Raw genomic sequence first — 15,920 nt, forward strand, 5'->3', positions numbered from 1 at the left:
TTTTTTTTTTTTTTAAGAAAGAAACCCTCAACAACCCTGCCCCTGGACCTCTTTGACAAATGAGAAGACTCTCCAGCACCAAGCGAGTGAGCGACAGTGAAGCTGTGAGTCAAAATTCTCTCTCTCTCTCTCTCTCTCTCTCTCTCTCTCTCTCTCTCTCTCTCCTCTCCTCTCCTCCCCTTCCCCTCCTCCCTCCTCTCCCCTCCTTCTTTATCTGTCTCCCCCCACACACACACTCCATCTCTCCCTCTTCCCTCTCTAGCATCTCTATCAGGGCATCTTAACCCTCGGTCTTTCATAGAAGTCGACTTTACCCATTCTTGTCACCTTTAGGGGGTTGCGGGTGGAGTGAGGGGCACCTTCCACTTTAAGAGCGCTCCAATAACAGGCCCAATAAGCCGAGGGAAACCAACACACTTCCCTGCCTCTTCAAGTGTCTTTAGTTGAAGGCTGATGAACGCCGGGTACTAGCAAACCCGAGGGCGAGGAGAGCCAGGGAGGAGGGACTCTCTTGGGGTGCGGTGGGGGGAGGGAGAAAGAGAGAGACGAAAGAGAAAGAGAGAGCAAGAGGGACAGCCACTGCTTGTGAGTTAGATAATCAGCAAAAATTAAAAAGAAAAAAAAAACTGTAGCAACCAGACAAGAGGGTTAAAAAACAACAACAACAACAAAAAAAAAAAAAACCAACAAAAAACAAAAAAGCAGGCAACGCGATTGTAGATTTTATGTGAGCGTCTCCGCTCTCGTTCTGCGGGCACCCGAGAATCGCGATGCAGCATCCTCTGACGGGAGCCACCTGCGTGGCACTCCCCAACGTGGGCATGTGTCCCCAGCTCTCGTGTGCCTTGACTTTTATGTACTTACAGCAGGTAAGACGCGCGGCTCTTTCTTGCTGGTGGCAGCTCCTTCTCAGCTTGGCCAGACTGGGTATCGCTTCAGTGGGCTGCGCGTTAGGGAGGCCTGGGTTTGGGGGCTTGAACATTGGAACGATGTGGGGCTGGGTGGGAGCCTCTGGATTTCCGTCAAGCCAAGATGCTATTTTAATTCACCTGTCTGAATACTTTGTGAGCACTGATTTCTAGCCCGAGGAACTCGGAATTTGAAAATGAAAAACTGCTGTTTTTCTTGTGAGCATCTTTTCTCATGTCAGAAGTCCCAGAGGTGAGGGGAGGGGAGATCCCTATGATGTTGAGAGAGTTTAGGGGTTCTCTGAAGACACCCAGATGCCTGTACTTTTAATTTAGCTGTTTTAATGATTGAAACATAGTGTGTGTATATATGGTGCGTGCACGTGTGTGTGTGTGTGTGTGTCTGTGTCTGTGTGTGTGTGTGAAGAGTGAGGGAGAGAGAGAGAGTTTATTTGTGGATATTGGGGTTTCTGGAGATTGACAACCCCACCAAAAAAAAAATCTTCAAAACTCCTAGCATTGTGTGAACATGGTTGGATGCTGTCTTGACTGGTCTGAACATAGGGCCGTTTTGTTTGCTTATTTGGTTGTTTCTGTACCCAGGCCAGTCCACTCCCTGATAGTGGTCTCACCAGGGATGTCTGTTGGCTTCATTCCCATCCAGTCCACATCTGCGAATTTTTGGATTCAGTTCTTGCTTTGCGTGTCTGCTCTGGGCTACATTGGTCTTCTCCTCCCCCCTTACTGGAAAAGCGTCCACCTAACTTACTACCCCTGAGCTTTGGAAACCAACTAGCACTGCCCTGTGGGGAGGCAGACCAGCTGTGTCATGGGGCGGGGTCTGTGGCTGTGAGTTGGCAAGATTAGAGGGGTTTTGTCTGCTGATGGGAATCCATGACCTGACTCCCAGGGGCCTCTATCCTGTCCTATGAAGTTTTCACTGGGGGTAATCCTTTTTGCCTGCCTTTTCATGAATTCACTTCAAGGGTACAATTGGTTAGTGTGTGTGTGTTTGTGTGTGTGTTTGTGTTTGTGTGTGTGTGTTTGTGTGTGTGTTTGTGTTTGTGTGTGTGTGTGTGTGTGTGTGTTAACCAAACTTCCTTTGGAAGAGTTGAGAGGGGCCCCTTTCCTCCAAGATGTCCCACTCTAATCTGTGCTACAGGAATAGATGTCTTCATAACATGATGGGGTTCTGGTTTGAACATTTGAATAATTTGTTATCAGCTTGATTGCCTCCAGAAAAATGTTTCTTCCACATATTTCAGAAAAGCCCTTTAAGAATGTCTTGTGAATAAATTGGTTTAGGCTAGTATTTGTTTTATTTTGTTTCCTGTTGAGTAAATCATGCCAGAAACTATCTCTTAGGAATGTATTGATATGTATGATTCACTGGCTTCTACCATTTCACTGCCTCAGCTGTGAATGTGTGTCGCGTGCCTATGTGTTTCCCATCACTCACCCATCACAAGAACATCTCAGTGAGCATCTCTTCAGTTGCTAAACCTCAGTTGGATTGAATCAGATTATTAGAGTAACTAGATCTTTTTTATCCTGTACTTATGTCTTTCATTTTATTTGTGAATCAACTGGAATAATGTTATTTAACAAGTAGAATGTTATGGGTGCTAAATGCTGTCTCCCTTTCTGTATGTATGTGTTTTAATTAATCAGTATTTGTGCCTTCATCATTAAACTAGTTTCTCCATTTAAGAGGAACTTAGGGAGGAAGACAGTGGCTTTAGACAAGAGGCAATTCTTGCTGTGAAAAGGATGAGTGTAACATATAGGACCAAGGCTTTTCCACTATAGAATGTACTTGCTACGGAGAGGGAGCCTCACAGGAAACGCTGGCCGCCATAACAAATATTTAAAGGTGACTGAATCAACAGCACTGTTCCCCAAAAAGGTGGATGGAGGATGGGCTTTGAAATGATCTCTCAAATGTGTTCTCCTCTTGATACTTTCTGTGAAAGTGACTATCACAAAACAGAGTGGCACAGGGTCAGAACAAGTGTAAATGACAAAAGTATGTCTCTTACCGAGGTTTACTAAATTACGAAGTATAAGACAGACATTTATTTTTGCTTGTCCTATTTACAATCAAGGTTTTTAGCTACCACATCCCCCTGCTTTGTGAAAACTCACAATCAGAGACCTGTGCCTGAGGTCATCTCTTCTGGCCTTTTGATGCCATGATTCAAAGTGAGGGTCTATGTTATTTTTTTTAGTTAGCAGTTCAAACAATTGGCTGATTTAGAAAGAAAGCAATCCCTTTAATCTGCAGGCCACATACCACTGCACACTGCACATTTTCTGCCAGTATGGAAGCACTAAACCTTTTTTTCAGCTATTAATCTATAGCTAGTATTACATATCCACATGTTTAATGAACAGAAAGCCAGTTCATACTTCCAAAGCATATTGATAAAATAGACAAATCATTTACGATTAGAAATACCTTAATTAGAAACACTTAATTTTTTATGTAGAAAAAGGTATGTGTCAAAAATTACTGTCATCCTAACCACCAGTTATATAAGAAAATAACTAAAATTCTCCTTTCTTATTTTGAAACATTTCTAATCGTGTTTTTATCTGTGCATATGGTCTCATGTGTTGGGGACTACTGGTCTCTACTGAAATTTGTTGTCTTAGAATGAAGTTTCGTGCAGGGACTGTTTCCTACCCAGGACTCAAGAAAAACGACTTGGTTATATGCTGTCATTGGTTTTGGTAGTAACATCCCATCTTCCTTCCTAAATTCTCTCAGATTTGTCCTTAAGACAACCCATAAAAACAAAAATCAATTAAGATGCCTCAGCCTTGGGAACATACGCTGAATGTTCAAGGGAAAACAGCACAACCCCTTAACTACAAATAGCTTTTTTTATTCAGACAATGAAGTGGTATCTTTGGTGTTTGCGTTATTTTACTTATTTTGTATCACTTGCTTATATTTTCTAGTAACTTCTCTTTAGGTAGATATTTTCCTAAAGTTTATGATTTCTTCTTTTCTCTCTTTTTCTCTTGTCTTTTTCTTCCTCCTCCCTCTTTTTCAACACTGAAGCTGTTATTATAGTTAGGATCAATGAGATAGAATGAAGCTGGGTAGCCTTTTTGGCGTCTAGATAATTCAGCCAATGATGTCATCACTTACATGTAGGCATATATACACACATGTACACTTAAACACCACTGGCACATTACATGGATTTATAGCTGTAGCCCCCTTCTAGATAGAAGGATGAAGGATTGCTGAAGTCGCTGCCTTTTTTCTTACTGCTAAGGCAAAGTCCATGCTTCAGCCTCAGGCTTGATGTACTGCAGTGGCCCTTTCTGTGGCTCCTTTGATGGCGACATCTCCCACAGCTGACTTCCAGCTTGTGTGTACTCCCCGTGCAGAATCTTCCAGGTTCCTAACTGGGTACTCTTTAAACACTCTTGCTTTGAGGGAAAATTCTGAATTCCAGTTCCAAATTTAGAGCTTATTATTAGTGAGATCAAAGGAGAATATATTTTGTTTGCTTAATAGAAAATAGTGAAAAAAAAAAAAAGAAAATAGTGCATGCACAAACACATGAACACACACACACCAAAATCTCCCAAGTCAAGGGGAACAAGCACCAGGCACCCATTTCTTGGGAAGGAATGCTGAGACCGCAGGTAGGACAGACAGTAAGGTTTGTTTTCTAATGCATACTTCATGCCCCAGACCTCTAGAACTGCATTTTGTGGAGATCTGACTCCATAAAGACACCAGTAGCATATGAACTTACTGCTCCTGGTTCCTACCCCACCCTCAGTGTCTCCGGTTCTGTTCCAAGAAGCCTTCTCATCTGTCAAGTGCTGTTCACTCCCAACCTTTTAATCAGCCCAAATTTAACAATGAGTCAAATACTTAAAATCCACATTAAAGAGGGGAGGAAAGGGGGCCCTCTGAAGTGGCTCACGCCACTGTCAATATCCAAAGATGGGTCATTTTTCCCAACCTAATGGTGATGCATGAGCTTTGTTTTAAATAGTGAAGTGGTTTGTACAAAGGGTAATTCCTGGTAAATGAAGCCATTGCTCATGGTGGACACCTTCAGATCGAAAGCAATTGAACTGAAACCCGCACATCAGCCCTTTCTGTCTTTAATTAGAAAGTGCTGCTCAGTGTGGAAACTCACCGGGGTAGAAGGGCTGTCTCCCATGGTGGTGGTGTTGCAGAGGCTTGCCTCCATGTACCAACCCTGGTTATAAATTTGGGACACATTAGGTAAGGCGTAACAATTATGGCTGCGCAGGAAAGTTCAATTCCCAGCGCAGATACTCCCCTTGTTTCTCTCCATCTGATGATTTACGGAGGGTACAAATGACACTTTATCACATTCTTTCTTCTTGGCTTAATCCCATACTGATTTATTAGATAGTGCTGTGGATTGGGGGTAGTCAATAGTGTCAATAATGCAGAAAAGAATTAGGATAGATTATCTTCATGTCTGAATTGTTTAAAGGGATCTAAGTGGATGGAATGAGCACATTTGCAGGCTTGGCTAGCTGTTTGCCAGGAGACGTCTGTGTGCCTCCATCTTCAGATATTGTCTGCTATAAATTGTTTGATTAACGAACCCTGCTGGCTTTTTCTGATATTTTTGTTCTAACTAAAGAGAGAAGGCATGTGTGGTGGAATGATTTCGAACAGGGTGAGGCCCAGTATCCAGTGGGCTGGGGTACCATAGAGAGAAATGCGTCCTGAAATCAGCTTCCTTTCTTCCTGTTGACTCCACGGTTACCTGCATTGCCTCTTCATAAAAGCCACTTGAAGCACTGTTCATTTTTGGAAACCATAACGCATCTGTCTGTCCACCGACGGGAGTCTCCTGCGCCATTCCTCTCTGCCTGCCATTTCGTGGTAGGTTGTGTGTCAGAACATGCAAGCCAGCAGCTCTGCCTGAGCTGGGAATGGAGAAAGCCCATGTCATTAGTACTCACACACCATCTGTTTTCCTTACAGCCGGCCCTTGAGTGATTGTCCAGTGGCTGATATGCTGAGGGTAGACAATTGTTTTTTAGGGGTTTCTGATTCATTTCACCAAGCTCCCTGCCCCAAGAGAAAACATAATGCTGTTTATTCATATTGGCTGGTAAAAAGCAGTGTAGTTTATCAGGCAAATCATGGTCTTCTGGAAGAGAAAGACATTGTGGCACAATAAACAAAATCAGGTTGGCACATCTGTGCCGAAGGGGGCTGGTGATGGGCACGGGGTATCATCCTGAGAAAGAGGCAAAGCTGGCAGACATGGGCATAATTGTCCCATCTGCAGAGACTTCTTTAATGGACAGCGAGAGGTGTCCCAGTGTGCCACTTAATTCAATTAAGAAAAGCATAGAAAGTTCCATTCATCAATAAAGTTGCCTATTTCCAGTGCTGCTGAAGAGAGTCTTGCAGGGCTGAGCTCTGGCCTGTGGCTGTCACCCTGATGTAACTTGCCTCTCCTGGATCTATTGAGGAAGGGTCTGTGTCAAATAGGGTCAGCTCTTAAGCACAACAGCTTAGAAGGGCCCTGGCTCTTCTACCATGCTAAGTGCAAGTCAGCTGGAGAAATGAGCAGTGGTTTCGTGGTCTGTGTCCAGGAGGAAATTATTAGGAGATGGCCTATCAAAGAACTCTAAAGTCAGTTCCCAAGCACTTCATAATGCTTAGGAAAGGTAAGGAAAGTGGTGACGTTTGGAATGTGCAGACTCCTGGCATGCCTTGGGAAGTGGGGCTTTTACTGTTGTCTCTGTTCTTCCTAGCATAATGCGGCCGTGATTGTTGGCTAAGAGAGAGCGAAAGATAATTTCTGCCCATTGCCTGGGATCTCTCCTTTGGATTCTTCCACTGCTGATCTGCATTTCTTGTACTTAATAAGCATTTGAAACTGTCCAGAGTATTATCTCTTAGCTTTGCAATGAGATAGTTGAGATCTTTTCAGCCTTTTCCTAAATTTCACCCACAGTGCCTCAGGGCTGATATTACCCAGTGCAGCTGTTCAGAAAAGAAAGCAATAGGTGAGTGTGTGGGTTTGGAAACAACAGAACCTTAAAACAAGGGGAAACAGTATCCGCCACACTCTATCTGTGTCTAGTACTCTGTATTCTGTACTTAGTACTGGCTGTACTAAAGTATAGCCATTTGTTTATGTGAAAATTGTTTACAAGTGTTGATACTATTTCAGTATGGTAAAAGGTGTCCATGCTCTTGTGGGCTGAGGCTCTAGTAAAAGAATGATTGCAGATAGGGATGAACTCAGAAAACAGCTTCAGGTTAGGGGGCATACAGTAGGTGAAGAAGAGGAGAGTAGTTAAGCCTCAGGAGGGTCTCTGGAGACGTGATAGTTCTTCAGACCTGAGGTGCAAGGATGCTGGGCCTGGAAAAAGTAGAGAAAGCAGTCTAGGATTAGAAAAGAGCAAGAATGGGATGAGGGGGATAGATTAGGTGGTAAAGAGTTCGCTGCACAAGCATGAAGATCTGTGTTCTGTCCCCAGCACCTGTTGGGAGTAGGTACCAAGCAGGCTTGTTGGCACATGTTTAAAAGTTACAGCACTGGGAGAGGCAGAGATAAGAGAAACCTTAGGTCGTTCTAACCAAGTAGGTTAGCCTTCCAGGCCACTTCCAAGCCACTAAAAGATCCAAAGTATAGGCAGTCTCTGAGGAGTGAAATAGGTTGGCTTCTGACCTTATATACACATATGTGCATACAGCAGTGAGCACACATGAAACACACACACACACACACACACACTTAAGCAAGGATTTGTTCTCAGCTACAGAAGACACTGTGGCAGTCTCACATTTAGAGCCACAGAGATGCTGAGAAGTGGAAATGGGTCTTATATAGAGTGGTCCAGTGATCCATATGAGGACAGAATATGGATCTCTCTTGTTGTCTCATGCTGTTTTGAAATAAGGCACAGGAGGAAAGGTAGCCTAATGAAAGAAAATGATTCTAGAACTGTAGACTAATGCCTATGAGGGATGGACCCAAGACAGGGACAATAGGTAGGAAGAGGGTCTTGATCAAAGTCCTAAGGAGTGATATTCAGAAAGGCACCAAGGCTCCTGTTGGCAACTTGGTAATCTTGTTAAGGGACATATAAGATGAGTGAATCAATGTGAATGAGATAAGCATAGCCCTCTCTCTCTCTCTCTCTCTCTCTCCCCACTTTTAGATATTTAAGCAGCTTCTCCTCGGTTTTTCCACCTTAATCATTACCATAGATGACATACCTTTACTCATTTTGAAATTAACCTACAGTTAAGTTGGCAAGTACCCCTGCCCAATTAGAATGGTGATAAGATTTCCAGTATCCATGGAAACCAACAGTCATTCCATACTTGTTCACTGATTCCAAGTTTATAGCGCTCACATGGTGTATGTATGCGTGTGTGTGCTCATTTATTGGGTCACTTGAGGTTAGACCTAGAGCTAGGTCAAGTTAGGCAAGTGCTTTACCATCGACCTTCACCCATCCCTGGGCCTCATCTTACATGTATTCTGAAACAAGATCTTTGTAAGTTGCCCAGGCTGGCCTTGAACTCTGTTTCCTCCTACTTCAATCACTGTTGTTGCTGGGATGACAGGCCATGGCCACCACATTCTGCTCGTTCTGTGTTTTTGAATTCCCACAAGGTGCCAGATGACATCAGCAAGCAACACCTAAGGGCTCTTATCTCTGAGAGAGTCCAATCATCAGTAACCTGTTCCCCATTATTGCAATAGTGCCTTTAGACACACATCATTTTGGTCCATTGCATGTATTAGGAACCTTCTGTTAGGCCTGGGCTAGAATTACTCCTTCCTTTTTTCCTCTGATCCAATATGCAGAGAGAAAGACTACATAATTAACTTACAACTTTCTTCATGTCACCTCTTTATCCTTCTGCCCAGACAGCAGCCCACAGCAAAGAAAAGACATGTTGTATTTATTGTTTACAGTATACAGAGGGCTTTGAGACAATGGTCTGGGTCAGACACTGCTGCTGTGGTCTTTAGTGCTCATCAAGGCTCTAGTTGCCAGACAGTTGCACCCAGTTTTAATCTGTTTCTGTGTTGTTTCAGCACACACTGAATAGGAAGTAGTGTGGGAATGCAGTGTATTCAGAAAGCCAGTGTGTATTCTCAGAGACTTAATGACTATTTTTCTTTTTGTTCTGAGGCTATGGAACAAAGTACAGGCAGCTTTAGGATTTAAGGGCCTCAGATTTTCCTGGACTCAGGAGTAAAATACAGGGAGGGTTTTGGCTTAATGAGTCTTTTCTTTCCTTGGCGGCAGATGTTTGCCTGGGATTCACCTGGAAAACTCGCTTTTTCTTATTGGAAATAGCAGCAAGCAGCTGTGGTATTCCTTCCAGGAGAGCTGCTTTCTGTGCCTGCGTTGGGTAGTGCTCAGCTCTTCTGAGAGGATCTGGGCAGAAAGATGATGCTCTTCTCTTGGAATATCTCAGGAACAATGAGCAGCAATTACAGAACCTTAGGCAGGGAGTCTTGCCAATTCACATGCAAAACCCGATCTCCCCTTAGAAGCCTGGTGTCTAAGCTCCCTTCAAAGTATGGTTGCCAAATGCAGGGGCCTCTTGCCCTTGTGCATAGAGTAGAAATCAGGCTCTGAGGCTTAATCCCAATTCTGTTAGTCATGAGATAATCTGACTGGATTGAGCAAGTCGCTTAACTTGATTTGGACCTTAATTGCTTCTTCAGAAAAAAAAAAAATTGAGATGAGACTGGCCATTTTATATTGTTCTTGGTGAGATGGAGTAGGGTACCACTCAGGGCTTGAGATGCACCAAATAGCCTGTAGGTACTCAAGATATGGGGAAAAATAGAGTGTAATATAGCTGGTAAAGTGATGGATAAGTGTTCTAAGGTAACATAGGCCTCATTCCTGGAAACTGTCCACTTTATTTACCATTATTTCTGAGTGGGAATGCCTATGTACCTGTGGCCTGTTGGGGTTACAGGAACCAGCAACCAGGGTCACTTTGGGTCTCCCATCCCTCCTGTCTGCTCAATTCTCCACTCTCCTTCCTCCATCCAGTCTTTCCCGCTGCTGGTGGTGGTTGTGATGTGGCTGCATAGCTCAATTAACGCTCCATGGCAGGAAGAGGCAGAGTAAAAATCGTCTTGCTCTTGTCAGTAGCAAAGTTATTTACTCTCAAAAGCTGACACAATCACACTGAGGGGATTTCATTTATTTCTATTCAGAATGTCGTTGTGCCCTGGTGCAGGAGACCTGGGACATGCTGATGCATTCCAATAGGCTTCAACACAGCGAGGGGCACATGTGGGACTTCCGGAGGAGCCTTGGTGAGGCTGGAGTGCAGGTCCCTGGGTCCCTGATGTGGATATCAGAATAAGTGCCTCCGCTAGGATAGATAAAAGCAGACAGGTCCATTCCCAGTATTCGGAGAAGTAGAAGAGCCCCTGCTGTTTGATTGTTTGTCCCTTTTATTCTGGGAACATAAGGGCAAGGTGTAAGGGACTCCATCTGGGTCAGTCCTGAAGTTTCTAGAAACACAAAGGCACCTCCTACAATCAGCTCTGTGCTGGCTTCCCCATCCTTTGCCTCTGCTTACAAGGGCTGACAGGCTCACTCACCCAGATAATCTACAGAAAGCTATGCATTTGTTTTCCCTTTGCCTCTCTCTCTCTCTCTCTCTCTCTCTCTCTCTCTCTCTCTCTCTCTCTCTCTCTCTCTCTCTCTCTCTCTCTCTCTCTCTCTCTCTCTCTCTCTCTCCCTCCCTCTCTCCCCCCCCTCTTCCCCCACCCCTCCTCAACGCCCTCCTCTCAAGGAGTCTGAGTCGCTGTTGAAGCAGCAAGTGAATGAATGGTCTTTGCTTCTTGGTGCAATTTCAATTCCTTCCACTAGGGGTCTCTGTGTCAAACTCAGGATTTTCCACACTTTTCATTCTTTTTTATTACACACACACACACACACACACGTACATACACACAATAATATATTCCTTTCTTTTCTTTTGGTTCATTTTAGGAAAGGAAGCTCTTTCTGTAAACAGAAAGAGATACTGTGAGTCCACTGAGGGGACCAGAGAATTTCACTGTCCTCAGCATCATGATGACCATGACATAATTAAAATAGTGACATAATCAATACTATTTATGGAGTCCTGGGTGGCAAGCACATGATTCAGCATATTTACACAGATTATCTCTTTTAATCTTGCATGCAGGCCTCCACGGAGTCAGTGTATTTAATTCTTATCCCTTTGTTTGTTTATGATTTTCTTTTCGAGGCAGGGTCTCGCTGTTAAGGTGTCCAACTCCTCCTGCCTCAGATTTCCTAGTGTTGTAGCAGCAGGTCCAGCTCATGCTTCATCTACCTATCTACCTTTCTTTCTTTCTTTCTTTCTTTCTTTCTTTCTTTCTTTCTTTCTTTCTTTCTTTCTTTCTTTCTCTCTCTCTCTCTCTTTCTCTCTCTCTCTCTCTCTCTCTCTCTCTCTCTCTTTCCTCTCTTTCTCTCCTTTGCTCTTAAACACAGAGAAGAACAGACTTAGGTGGGAGAGGTGATGTTTAAAGCCCTGGAGTGTTCCTGTAGACCTCACAGTGAGACACTACTCTGCAGTGAGTGCTGCCTGTCCTGTCTTCCCCTGCTGTGGAAGCCTTCTAGGGGAACTTGATTTAAGAGACTTCTGCCAGGCTGTTTGTCCATACAACAGCTCTACTGACCAGAGTGCCTCATGACTTTGCTTCAGAGCTCTTTAGAAAGGGGAGGGTTCTGAGCATTTTTTTTCTCCTCAAAGCAGATCTTGGTTTCAGAGTTGTTAGTTATAGAGAAGCCCCCACTCCATAGCCCAGACTCACCTCACCCTCACCCTGTGACATAGACTAACCTCAAACACACAGGAGTCCTCCTGCCTCCAGCTGTGTGAGTGCTGGGATTACAGTCATCAGCTAGATGATTTTATTTGATGTCATTAGGTTCACTGGTTAGTATTTTAGAACACAAAGTAAGCCTTGGACTTGCACAGGGTTCAAAGAGAAAGTGTGAGGCTAGCAGGCAGCGCCCACAGACAGTGATAGAGTATGTTTCTGCAAAGCCAATTCCAACCCCTAAAGCCCCGCCTTGAACTAAAGCTCTTCAACTAACAGGGAGTGCAGTACCTGCCTGGCTCCGTCTGTATTAATGATTTATAAGCCACACCGCTGCTTTTGTTCACGAGCAGGGCCTTGTCCTGTTCATAAAGGCATTTCAGGGAGTGGGGTCCTGGCTGGCCATGCTGTTAGCTTGCTGCTGTGAAGGCTGCTTCATAAATCAAAAGAGCCCAGTACTTTACTGCCTCAGAGCTCTGAGATGGTGTGCATGTGTGCGGAGTGTGAGTACATGTGCGCACAAGCCTATGTGAATCACATGCACTTAGGGGCGACTGCCTTGCCTTTCCATAAAGAATGAATGAAGCAGGGGACGTGACTGGTCTTTGGTGTTTCAGGGTAAAGGGGTTGGCTTCCTGGAGGCTTCCTGGCCCTGTTTGTTTCCCATGCGATGCTCAAGCTTTCCGGTGATGCCTGGGAAAATGGGCTGACGCTACTTTATTAGCATAAAGAGATGCAAACTCCATTAGAATCCCCTTCCGTCTGCACCATCAGAACCTGCAAAGGAGGCAGGAAAGGAGCTGACTGAAGGCTAACGCCACTCATTCACCGCCAGCCAGCACAGCTTCCTGTGCTCCTAAACAATGGCATTTGGGGTGTTTTAAAGAATTACTACAATTTCATTTACTCACCAGAAAGCACTTCTGCCTTGCTTTGAGCACAAGTGGGAGTGTTTATTATGTGGGCTTAGAATGCTGGATCTAGGAAACTTCTGTGAAGTGAGCCCTCTAGAGTGTTCTGATTTTAAGCCTAGAAGTTATTTGTTTTGCTTTTAAGTGACAAAAAAGATGTCCTGATCGTGTGGTTTATTTGGAGTTGTTAATTCTTTTGGGGTAAGTTCAGGGAACAGCTCTATGTTTTTTTTTTTTTGTTGTTGTTGTTTTGTTTTGTTTTTGTCTCTTCATTTGTTTCCATTCTGGACAGCATTTTTAATTCTATTACGTGTTTCAGTTTATGTGTGCCTGGGGTTTTCTCCCCCTGTAAAACTAAGAACTGGAAACCAGGGCAGAAGTGAGTGGGAACTTAAGGGAGAAAGAAGAGGAGGAAATTAAAGGGATACTTTACCCGCTCCACTGAGGAGGATGTCTTTTGCATAGATGAAATACTGAATTTCAAAATGCTGTTACTCGAGGAGAAGAAAACAACTATTTAAAGCTTTTAGGAAATAAGCATGTAAGCGGAGAAGGCTCCTCACATGAGACACAAATGTACACACTGCTGCTGAGGCTCCTGTCTGCTTCTCACTCAAAACAAGGGCTCTAATCTCTTTGATAAATATCAAAATTTGGGTGCTAACTGGTTCCCTATCACCATTTATGCCTGCGGGGGGAAAGAAATTCACAGTTGTTTTTTTTTTTTTTTTTTCTTTTGAATCAGTCAGTCAGTCAGCAGTCACAAAATTGAGACAGATTCACTGAGAAAGACTGACTTTTACTACATACACTGTCTTCTTGAAAAGCGGAGGGCAGGACAAATGTAGATTTACATAAGGAAAGAAAAGATTTTGCCATGTTTTCTACGAAGAGAAATACGATACAGCATTTCAGACTGAGAAGGCAGGTGCCCAGAAAGGGACGCCGATGGTCCTATTGTGCACATCTCTGTGTCTGTGTTTGTCCTCTATTCTCTGAACCCGCCAGTGCCTCGTTGTCTTTAATTATGTCTACGAGGCACAAGACGGCAGTCAACATCTGCTCCTTTGTTTACTTGGCTAACATATAGCTTTGATGGCTTATTAAACAATCTATTTTTCAAACCCAAAACAGAGAAAGCAGCCGAACCCATATTATGGCATTCTGTAAAGACCCATTATGCAATTAGCACATGGGATTTGTGCAAAGCTGGTGATTCACCCAAATAAACATCCCTCTGTTCTGATAGCTTTTGATGGCATCGTGGAAAATATCAATTTAAAAAAAAAAACATAAAAATCTGACCACATTTCCCTCTTCATCATAGTGCCTACCAAGATGATGATGTTGTGGATGTAAGAAGCAGATTCTCCACTCTTTAGAGTGCACATTTGCATGCCTGCGTGTGTGTGTGTGTGTGTGTGTGTGTGTAACTATCCCAAATGATCTCTCTTAATTCGAGCCAGCAATTACAACAGTATACATGACAAAAAACGTGTTTCCAAGACAGGCTTCTGAGAGTTTGTAGGGTGCTACTGGAGAGAATAAATGCTGATTTTAACCCTTGGTAGCATGTTCTTAACACATAATCTAGTAATAAAATCTATACAGACAGGTAGTGAAGAACATGTGAGGAGCACAACTAACTCACTTCAGAGACAGCTACATGGCTCAGAGCGTAAAGAGGCTTGCTGCCAAGAGCAGCCACTTGAGTTCAATCTCCAGGATCCACATGGTAGAATGAGGGACTCAGCTCCTACAAATTATCCTTTGACCTTCCCACCCTCCCCCCAACACACAGATGAGAGAGAAAGAATAAGATAAATGTAAATAAAACATAAAAAATGTAAATAAATCACTTCAAACCTCAGCCTTTCCTTTAAGTCAGTAATTTGCTCATTCATTCACTCATTTAACCTTTATTTATCAGCCTTTGATCTGATTAGGCTAGTCATAAAGCACACATTGGGAAGGAAAACATCTTGATTTCTTTTTCCCATGGGGGTTGCAAGTTCATGAATGAGAGACAAAACCTAGGTAGATAAAGAGGCAAGTGATTGTCATGTGATGTGTGTTGCAAGGTGGGCTTAGACAGAACAGTAGTCCACCTGGTGGGACTAGTGATGGAATTCAGAGATGATGCTAATGAGGTGGTGTAGATGCTGTTATGGAAGAGGGAAGAAAAACAAAGGTCAGGGTGGAGGAGGACTTCTTTTCACAGGCAAACCACATATGGAATGGCCATCCTGTGCCTCTGTGTTCTTAAACCCTGTGAAAGACGGAGATGGTTGAGGCAGAAAGGGGCCCAGAATGGATATCCAGCTGTGAAAGTTAGATTTATTTCAAGAACACAAGAAGACATTGTGTACAGAGCTGGTGAGAAGGAGGAGGTAACAAGCTGGAGATGAGGGACACAGGCATCAGGTCTCTATAAGATAGAGGTTGTTCGGGGTGGGAATGGAGAGATGGGAGAAATACGCAGGACTGCAGCAGTGAAAGTCACCAACAGAAATCTTGAAGGTACCAAGATCTGACCTTGGAAGACTGAGGAAGCAGGAGGAGGACCTCACTAGAAGATTATAGGATAAGGAACATAGCATTATCAAAAACATGACATGAAGTCATTTGTACAAGATTCAGCATGGTATCTAACTACTGGAAAAATTCTATAAATGTTTGCACTCTACTCTTATTGGTGGTAGTAAAGCAAGAAGTGATAGTAAGAGAAGTGAAGACCATGGAGGTGGTGGTGGGGAGGAGAAGACAGAGAGAAAGAGAGGGAGAGATGCTGACTATGCAGTAGAGGTGAAGTTCCTGGTGATGGTAGAATAAGAGAATAGCAGGTAGCAATGGAAATGGTCATGGTGATTGAGATGATAATGGTGAGGTCGATTTGAAGACTATGGTGGAATAATAAAATAAAATTGGAGAACATGCTGGTGGTGCAGTGAAGATGCAGTCATCCTGAATCACCATCTTGGTGATGATGGATGATATAGTGAAAGTTGGTGATGGAGACTGTGGTTGAGAGACTTGTGGTAAAGTTGAGGTAGTAGTGATGGTGGCTATGATGTCATAGCAGGTGATATTGAATATGGAAGTAGTAGTGGACACATTGGTAGTAGGTGACATTGAAGTTCATGGTGATTGTGGAATGATACAATGGTAGGTGATGATGGAGACAGAAATTAGGGCTGAAATGTTTATGGTGAGGTCAAGATGGTAGTAATGGTGGCTATGGTAGAGAG

The 15,920-nt window shown here is 43.6% G+C and overlaps 1 protein-coding gene across 36 annotated transcripts in view; it reads left to right on the forward strand.

Annotated features, from left to right (window-relative positions):
• Positions 1-15,920, forward strand: part of Rbfox1 (RNA binding fox-1 homolog 1) — a 1,697,412-nt gene that overhangs the window by 1,316,300 nt on the left and 365,192 nt on the right. For 7 of the 36 annotated variants that reach the window (XM_060364145.1, XM_060364141.1, XM_060364137.1 and 4 more), the window contains exon 1: positions 234-869. The exons of 26 other annotated variants lie outside the window; for them this stretch is intronic. In XM_060364145.1, the coding sequence (XP_060220128.1) occupies positions 771-869 (99 nt within the window). In that variant the 5' untranslated portion in view covers positions 234-770. Of the gene's footprint in view, positions 1-17; positions 105-233; positions 870-15,920 lie in introns of those variants that run through there. 3 more of the 36 variants (XM_060364133.1, XM_060364130.1, XM_021645262.2) reach the window with 3 other exon arrangements.

Source organism: Meriones unguiculatus, chromosome 11, assembly GCF_030254825.1.
Source record: "Meriones unguiculatus strain TT.TT164.6M chromosome 11, Bangor_MerUng_6.1, whole genome shotgun sequence".
Taxonomy (NCBI): domain Eukaryota; kingdom Metazoa; phylum Chordata; class Mammalia; order Rodentia; family Muridae; genus Meriones; species Meriones unguiculatus.